We start from the raw sequence: 9411 nt of genomic DNA, 5'->3' as shown, positions 1-9411 counted from the left end.
ATGGGCAATTACGCATTTCGAGAAACAAGTTTAACTATAAATTTGGTCAACAAAATATGAGATATATGCCACAAAAATTATACCGTTGGATTCGTATTTTAAAAATGTTTTCAATAATATAATTTTTGTGGTATATATCTTATATTTTATTGACCAAATTAGTAGTCAAACTTGTTTCTCGAAATGCGTAATTGACCATTAATCCGGTATGGAGGTAGTACATGCGCCATATAAAGGACCAATTTTGTGGCGCATCACTGTTTAATGCGTCACAGAAGTTGAAAAATTGTGTGAAGCATATTTACTTATGAGCCACATAATTATTTTGTGGAGCACGTATTTTTAGGTGCTCCACATAATACATTCCTACCTATAAGAATTTTCCTAAGTGAACCAATGTCAGTCGCCTCCGAAAATCAACAACTCCAAATAAATTCCCCTTGCCAATGCACCATCCACCCTTGAATGCCTAAAAGGAGATGACAAGTAGATAACGAAACTTGGTCGGTCGTGAGAACACCGGCGATGACGTACATTGCGCCTCTTAAAACCAACCTTGAACAACGACGAGCGGCGGAAGAGGGCCACACTGAACCTCCAAGTCGTTTAATGGTCCCAATGGAGGAATAACGTTGACCAGTTCTAGGCCACTAGGGTTTTCGGCCTTTGGATGTTGGTCTTCTCTTAGTAGTCTTGGGCCTTACACACCGACGCAACCACCTGTGTTAGAACTTTCTCCATGTCTTCGGTCCACCTATTAGGAATACATCTCCAACAACCATCGTTGGCGGCAGCGACCGAAGACGGGTAGGACTTCCGTTTGTATCGCCGCACATGCCTAGGTCTCTGTAAACCAGATTGGGGCAACCTCATCTATGTTGGATCACACCACCACCACTGTAGCACCTCGCCATGACGGCTAGAGAGATCGCAACCTCGGTCCATCATCCACCCCCCGCTTAACAAAGGGTCCGTCTGCACTGCCTATAACCGTTGTCGTGTCTCTCTAGCATCGAGTGGACAGTTATGGCACAACCTGCAAAGCCTAGATTCTCGACCAAGAACCACCAAACCATCTCGCCGCCATGTGTTGCCCGCTTGACATCTTGCCTCCGCGCATAAAGGAAACCCATCGGGGCGCGCCCACCGCACCCACCACCTTTGACAGCCGGGCGTGGCCGCCACCACCGGCACCTGCAGTGGCCAGGGGAGTACAGGGGTGGGAGACTTTTGGGGCTAGGTTTTGGTGCCTCCAGGGTCCCTTGTGCGAACAACAAGATATTTTATCATTTGCCACACTTTTCTTTAAACTTCTATTATTTGCCACATCACCACCACATGTCGTGACATGTGGCGATCCTATAAATGTAAAAAAAAAATTATGTGGCGAATAGTAACCCCCCACGTTTTTCTCTGGTCGAACTTCATCTCCAAATTGAACCTTGAAAAGGGTACATGTACAGAAACAATCAGATCCATGTTGTAAAATGGAACACTTTGTCTGTAGACGATACAAACTCAACTTTTACAAACTGATGAAACGTGGGGCAGAATCAGAAGTTTTGGCTTGCATCAACTGAGTCTGGAGGAGGTGAAAACAGTGGTCTGGAAAAATGATTAAGAGCCTATTTGCTTCTAGAATTTTTCTTCTACAAAACAGAGCGCACAGAGAATTTCAATCCTTACGGAGTGGCACGTTCAGTGAGCTACTTGTAAAAAAAACAATCCTTTGAATTCAAACGATCAACACATAAAAAATCTTTAAGGATTGGCTCCGGGTCATTCAGAAGCCACAGCCACACAACGTAGATTGTGATACGGGCCGGTGCTCAAGACCCGCGACTTCTAATAGGCATAGTCCGGAAACCACAAATGGAGCCCAAGCTCCATGGTGTCCGTTAAAAAAAAACAATTCAAAATCAGCATTTGGAAGTTTTAAAAAGAGCAGAAAAAATCCTAGGTTTAGATAATGTTGAACTTTACCAGCATGCAAAATCTCAATTCAAAATTTGTTGTATTCTAGGCTACACAAAAATGATAAATCTGACAAATTTTAAAATTTTGAAAACGTGCACCGTTCACCGCACCCAGATCCACACACTTGTCATTTTTTTCTCAGCCTAAAATAGAACGAATTTTGGATTGGTTTTTGCACACTAGTAGATTTCATCATTATCTACATCTAGTATTTTTTCTGATTTTTTTTGAAACTTTGAAATGGCATTTGTCTGCTCTTGGATCCACCCACCCAGCATTCATGAACTCCACTAGTATAAAACATACAAACCATTAAAAGCTAAGTTTTAAAGCTGTCCTATATTCAGTGAACAACACTGCCCGATATTGACTGCTACACTTAATCTGATCATACAGAAGAAAATGCAGACAGCTACCTGTTGCTCCTAAACGAAATACCTAGAAAATGTAAAGCCATATAAGAGTTCCAGTTCCAGTCCAACAATTATACTTGCACTTGCATATGAGCAAACAGCTACTGGTCTGTAACTGTTGAAAGTAAGCTACTCAGGAACCTGAGAATCTGAGATATATAAACATCCAAATAGCACACTTGATCTTTTATTTTATTTGCAATCAGTTCCTTACCAACTATCAGAAGAACAACCATTCCGGTTATGAACAAACTATATGGGGGGGAAAAGAAAACTGGGAGAGATTGTGCATTGAGCAGAGAAAACTTAACAATAGTTGACGCAGAGCAAACCAAGAGAAAAATGCAACAAGTACACATCTACAAAATGAACTTGAAACACAACCAGTTTAGTTTAATCACTGATTCTGTACGTGGTGACAAAAGTGTAGTCACCGATTGTAAAGCTGCACAAGTATTAACCCTGCACGTATGTAGTCCATCCACAGGCCACACCACAAAAGATATTACTCCCTCCGGCCCCACAAAAGGTTGATTGGCTTTGCTTTGCCTGTGCTCTGCGTCAAGTAATTCGGGCTAGAGGTAGTATATCACTATTGACTGAACAGTTGCCGTATATTATGATACACATGGTACCCAGCCACAGCTGAACAACATGCTGTTTACTATATACATATATATATCTAGATGCAACTAGATGTGCCGTGCAGGCTAAGAATACACTGAATCTACCACTCAGCATTCATGAACTACTATAGCATGTAAACTACACAGCAAATCCAACAGATAAACATTATTTTCTTTGCTATATTAGAAAAAAATTCTTGCAAACAAATTCAGAGTGCATTCGGAAGGACACGGAATATCAAAACTTACCAAGTTTCTCTTCTCTCTTAACATGCAGTTCTTCTCTCTGGCAGAATGCTAATAGTTAGGAAAACTAAATGCACGCTATAAGTGAAAAAGTGCTATTTGTCTCACGAAAAAACAATTGCTCAATCGTGGAAAAAATGACGAGCAGCCTGTCATAGACACAAAAGGCAATTGGTACTTTTATAGACTTGTATCGCCATATCAGATAAATAATTATGTAGATAACAATGAATAGAGCAAAAAAAACAGAACAGAGGGAGCATGTACATTGAACAGATGAATGTTAACTATAACTAACACTTGACACAAACCAATGCATCGTGAAAGTTGTATGTTCAGCACATCAACGAAACTTAACAACTCTTGTCTACAATATGCAACTGAATTTCTACACTCCAAAAAGGAGACAGTATTTAAGCAAAACAAGAATTTATCTCCGAATTGAACATACAGCAGGATCAATTTCATGAAAGACATCATACTCTGAAACACGCCTTGCAATCACAGATTTCATACAAGGTGACAAAGTGCTAGACATCGATTGGACGAAACACTGAACAAAGTTTAGCCCACCAGTTTGTTGGCAATCCATTCGAATAGGCCGCACCAAAAGAGTATTTCCTGCATGTTGACTATATAGTTGCTGCGGATGGTGATGCGTGTGGCCCTCAACCGCAGAGAAACTACCTGTTTGTTAGTTTTTCTTGCAAACTCTATGACTAGTTATCCACATGTAGCTGCATCGTATGTGCATCTGGCAAAGAAGCTGAACAGAGTCAGCCAAATTTCCCATGATCGTCAGCACCGCTGAAAGGTGTCCAGCAAGCAGGTCAAACAGGATGAGGTAGACGATCCAAGACAGCCTAATAGAGTCAGCAATGGTCACGCCAAAAGGTGTCCAGCAAGCAGGTCAAACTGGCAGCCGTCTCCTAGAATCCACCTGTACATGCCAGAGGAACATATTTATCTTCGAATCACAACAAGAAAAATCTGCTGGCAGATAATATTACCAGGAACACACAAAAAATGAAGATAATAGTTTACCTTCGAACAGCAGCATGGTGAAAACCCCACAAATTTAGCCCACAGACCGCAGATCAATAGTAGCATCGCAATGAAATGGCCCAGAAAAAGTACAATATAGGTTGTCTCAGTAGGGAGAGCCTTGAAGAAGATGTAATCGATGAATCCCACAACAGAGATGATGATGCACAGAGTAAGTGAGCCAACGAATCCCATGCATTGACCATCTGCAATATGAGCGAGCAGAACACCCAGCGAGCCAAGACTTGCATGAGCTACAAACAGAGCTAACACAACTAGTTTCTCGATACCCACTTCTTTTCTGTCAAACAAACTGAGCAGCAAATCATTCTTCGCCCCCTTCTCATATCTTGGGAAAAAGATCACAACTAAAGGCAATGCGAAGAAGACGTGCGCCAGAAGCAGGCCCCTAAACACTTTCATCCATTGGGTTGGTGCTCCCTAAATTATTCAAATAATCATTAGCAATAGTAAGAATGCCAATTTCTGATAGATCTACTAAAATAAAATGAAACATATATACTGTAATATGGGACTCTTCATGCATGTGATAATCATGAGCCACATTGCTGGCTCATCAAACACATCATCTGCTAAGTGCTAACAAAATGTACCCTCAACCTAGTGGAGATCAAATTGACTAGAGAAAAGGGGATAGAGAAAATACAACAGAGATAGAGGCTTGGAGTATTCATCAATCGCTTCTTCTCTCATTATACAGGTTTATATATACTTAGACCACATTCACATAAACTTAAAAGAGAGACCACAGTCCAAATCATCTCACATATCTACCCAACTGTAACACCCCCAGTCTAGGCGCTGACATCTGACCCCCAATTGACACGGATGCCTCACATCTCAATAAGCGTTCCGTCCTTCCCTTCGCCCCCAAGTTGCCCTCAAGTTCCACCATGCACTCAAAGTTCCAGACTGGGTCAGCTGCTCTGGTTGTTCACATTCCATCTCTAGCTATCATGTTTACTGTTTGTCTCTAAGAGTCTGAAATGTGATTATATTATATATGGTTGCTGCAAACTCAGCGGCAGACCCATGATCACGTAAGCCATGATTTCGTTTCTGAAAGCTCATTGAGGTGATAAATCCAAACAAAACTTCACTCTCGAATTTCATTAATACTATGGTATTAGATAATGGAAATATAACATATAAATACGAGTTGAATTACCTTGCTATCTGACTCTGAGCCTGAGGAAGTTGGGATCAATGGACGATTCGCTGTCACCCCATCGGTGCCAACAGTGTGAACTCCCACTCCCTGCAAAATGAAAACATAACTTGTGAATAAGTTCCAGACTGGGCCAACTGCCCTGGTTCCAGCTATCGTGTATCCTGTTCATCTTCTAAGAGACTGCAATGTGATGGTATTATATGGTTGCTGCACTCAGTGGTGGACCCATGATCGTGTTTCTGAAAGGTGCTTGAGAGCCAAACAAAACTTCTCTCTCGACTACTCTCGAGTTTCATCCATACTACGATACTAGATAATGAAAATATGCCATATGAACACTAACTGAATTACCTTGCTATCTGAGGAAGTTGGGATGGATGCAGGGTTTTCTGCCACCCCATAAGTGCCATCAGCGTGAACTCCCACTGCCTGAAAATATCAACGTAACTTCTGAATAAGGTGCACACAAATTTCCTGACAATTACTCAAGGGAACTGAACCTTAGAATTCTCACACTTCTATCATCTCTGTCATGGGCAAAGCATGCGATACTCTAGTTCTAGATCTAAACCTCCTAAAGTCTACCGAACGTTACATGTACAGGATTCAGATATACAGCCGTTACGCTTCAACAAAGGGCTTGTAGATACCTGTGCCAGGAACGAAGCTAGTAGCCCATCGGTCAGCGGTATGTGCAGCATGGGAGTCTGGCCAGCAACAGTCTCAACCACGACCACCGGAGGCTGTGCAGGAACACGCGCCCTGGGGACCCGTGCGGCGTGCCTGGTGCCGGTCGTCATCTCCAGGCCCCCTTTGGCGCTCTCAGGCCATGCAGTCTCGACGTCGAACAGCTGGTCGGCAGGCCATTCGGGTGGGCCGAATGGCAGAGGATTCGCCCCATACATGCGCATGTAGGCCGAATCGCGGGCGTAGTGAGAGCCGGAGGTGGAGTCGGAGACGATGCTGCCCGGAATTCCCTCCATGAACGGCGAGGTCTCGTCGTCTTCGTCTCTGGCGTACGAAGCGGGCGAGGCGACAGCGCGGGGGCGACGGGAGCGCGGCCCGAGAAGCCGCTGAAGCAGGCGGGAGAAGATGAGGCGAACGCCGCCGCGTCCACCGGGGAAGCCGAGGACCAGCGCCATCGCGGCTTCGTCTCCTGCCTGCCTTCCTTCCGGTTGTGCGCGTGAGCGTGGCGGTGTTGAGGTGGGAGAGGGAGGCGGTTACGGGATTTCAGTAGCTAAAGCAACTCCTGGTTTCATCTGGAGAGCAAACGCAAGATGAATCCAAAAACCATTGCGCTTTTGAATTGCTTAAGCATAATAATTGAACGAATGAACAGTGTCGCCGTTACACTTACACCTCACTCAAATGTCGGGCTTAGAGCATCTCCAACCGGAGTTGCCCAAAGCGTCCTTAAAAGAATTTAGCGGGCGCCGAGCAGCGCGTCCCGAGCCCGTTCCCGCTCCACAGGGATATTCCGAACACGCCGGACACAACGAAAAGCGAGGCGGGCTCCCACCTGTCAGCGACCACTTCCATAATGGTTGGTCCGCGCCTTTTATTTCTCGTCACGCCTTCCATCCCGCGCCTCCCACCCCTTCGTTGCCGCTTGATTTGCCGCCCGTTTCGACGGCACATCTCTTCTGAGTCGGGCACCGTCATCGCGGTTGGCTCTCGCTGGCCTTTTTGGCGCTGCCGCTTCGCCAGCGCGGCGTCAAATCCGCCCCACCTCCGTGCACATAAGGTGTTCGATGCCTTGTCAAGTAGGCGCGATAGGTCGCTGTTGTTGCCTTGTCTGCCGTGGCTGAATTTTAACCATTAATTTTGCTTCAGACATGGATAGCGATGATGAGATGCTTGTCCGACTACTGGAGGACGAGCAAGCCTTTTGCGACGACATCAGGGAGCATTTGCTAATCATCGTGTCCCTCTAGAACAGGCTTGACGCCGAGGCGGAGAAGCGGAAGAGGCCGCGCCGCGGAGGATCAAGATCGTGGATAAAGAAGTCGAAGCCCCGACAGAGGATAGAGGGGCATACCATGCTGCACAACGACTATTTCGCGAATGATGCAACACAGGTGATGTCTACGCACGCTTCTATTCTTGTAGACAGTGTTGGGCCTCCAAGTACAGAGGTTTGTAGAACAGCAGCAAGTTTCCGTTAAGTGGATCACCCAAGGTTTATCGAACTCAGGGAGGTAGTGGTCAAAGATATCCGTCTCAAGCAACTCTGCAATTACGATACAAGAAGTCTCTTGTGTCCCCAACACACCCAATACACTTGTCAAATGTATAGGTGCACTAGTTCGGCGAAGAGATAGTAAAATGCAAATGATCTGAAATAAATATGGCAGCGGATAAACATGAAGTAAAGCAGTAAATAAACGGTGATTCGATGTTTGGAAACAAGGCCTAGGGATCATATTTTAACTAGTGGTCACTCTCAACAATGATATCATAAATGAATATAAATATAAGCACTTCACTATGCTACTCTGAAAGACTCTCCGGCTGGATAACGAACACTAATCCACTGCGTAGGTCTGCAAAAGCAAACCTTAAAAATGTATTCCCAAGTACTAATGAACACCCCGCGCTGCACTTTGAGAATTCATAGGCGGTACTAACACACCACAATTTCATAGAAATATCCAACTCAAATCATAATTCAGTTAACAAGTATTCTGTGAAATATAGCCTAAGAGACCCACACGGTGCACACACTCCACCTTTACACACGTGGGACAAGGAGTCTCCGGAGATCACATAAGTAAAGTTGACTTGAATAGCATAACGACATCTAGATACAAAGCTCATGATCATATAAAGATCACACCATGGGAGAGAGAGACAGACCACATAGCTACCAGTAGAGCCCTCAGCCCCGAAGGATAACTACTCCCTCCTCATCATAGGAGTCAGCAACGATAATAGAGATGGCGGTGGAGTCGACGGAGATGACTCCGGGGGCAATTCCCCGTCCCGGACGGGTGCCGTAACAGAGACTTCTATCCCCCGGATCTTGTCTGCGACTGCGGCGGAGCTACGGAACTTTTCGTGGACGGAGGCTTGTATATTTAGGATTTTTGCGTCGGAGGCTTTACATAGGCGGAGGATTGAGGTCGGTGGGGTGCCTGTGCGCCCCACACCACCCCTAGGCGCGAGCCAGGGCCAGGTCGCGCCTAGGGCAGGTGTGGCCAGCCTATGGCCCCCCTTCGTCTCTTCTCTGGACTCCGGCTTCGCTCCGGGAAAATAGGAACTTTGGTTTTTGTTTCGTCCGATTCCGAGAATATTTCCTGTACAACTTTTCTAAAATACAAAAACAGCAGAAAATAGGGAACTGGCACTGTGGCATATTGTGGTGACCCGGCATACCACTGCATGGTATAGTATGCAAGTCTGATATAACACCAATGAAACACTGTTCCACTAGTATTATATCGCTCAGAGTGGTACAACAGAAACATATGCGGGTCCAAGGCATGTCTATAGAATTACATACAGACTCTGTTACATAAGATCAGCATAGCCTCCTACTTTACAATGAGGTAAATCTGCAATAAACTCTAGAAGAACGACTCGTAGTCTAATCCTATCACGAACTCTATTTGTAGAGTATTTGACTAGCTATAGGGGCTATGAATAGATTTTAGCTAAATAGGAGCTAGGTTTAGGAAGCTAGTTCCCTTCTATGGCTAAACTAGGTTTTCTCCTTGTTGGATGTGGTATCTGACTCCTCTGATAGGGTCCTGTCTCTTGAAGTAGCTGTTGACTCCTCGGCCTTCGAGTTGCACTGTAGATACTCCTTCGATGCCTCCATATCTAAGCAGGGGATTTAAGAGTGGGATGAGTACGAGCGTACTCAACAAGTTCATTATAGGAAAGAGGTGTTTAATGCACTAGCTACAGCATT

General features: G+C 44.9%; 1 protein-coding gene across 1 annotated transcript; it reads right to left on the bottom strand.

The window, feature by feature from the left end:
• Positions 1 to 3524: 3524 nt before the first annotated feature.
• On the bottom strand, positions 3525 to 6786 carry LOC127294290 (uncharacterized). Its single transcript, XM_051324073.2, has 5 exons — positions 6149 to 6786; positions 5850 to 5927; positions 5496 to 5585; positions 4307 to 4747; positions 3525 to 4202 (listed from the first exon to the last, which is right to left on the bottom strand). Exons 1-5 carry the CDS (start codon positions 6638 to 6640, stop codon positions 4173 to 4175), a joined length of 1131 nt encoding a protein of 376 aa, XP_051180033.1. The 5' UTR covers positions 6641 to 6786; the 3' UTR covers positions 3525 to 4172.
• Positions 6787 to 9411: the final 2625 nt, after the last annotated feature.

Source organism: Lolium perenne, chromosome 4 (assembly GCF_019359855.2).
Source record: "Lolium perenne isolate Kyuss_39 chromosome 4, Kyuss_2.0, whole genome shotgun sequence".
In the NCBI taxonomy this organism is placed as follows: Eukaryota; Viridiplantae; Streptophyta; class Magnoliopsida; order Poales; family Poaceae; genus Lolium; species Lolium perenne.
This window is presented reverse-complemented; position numbering and strand designations above follow the sequence as displayed.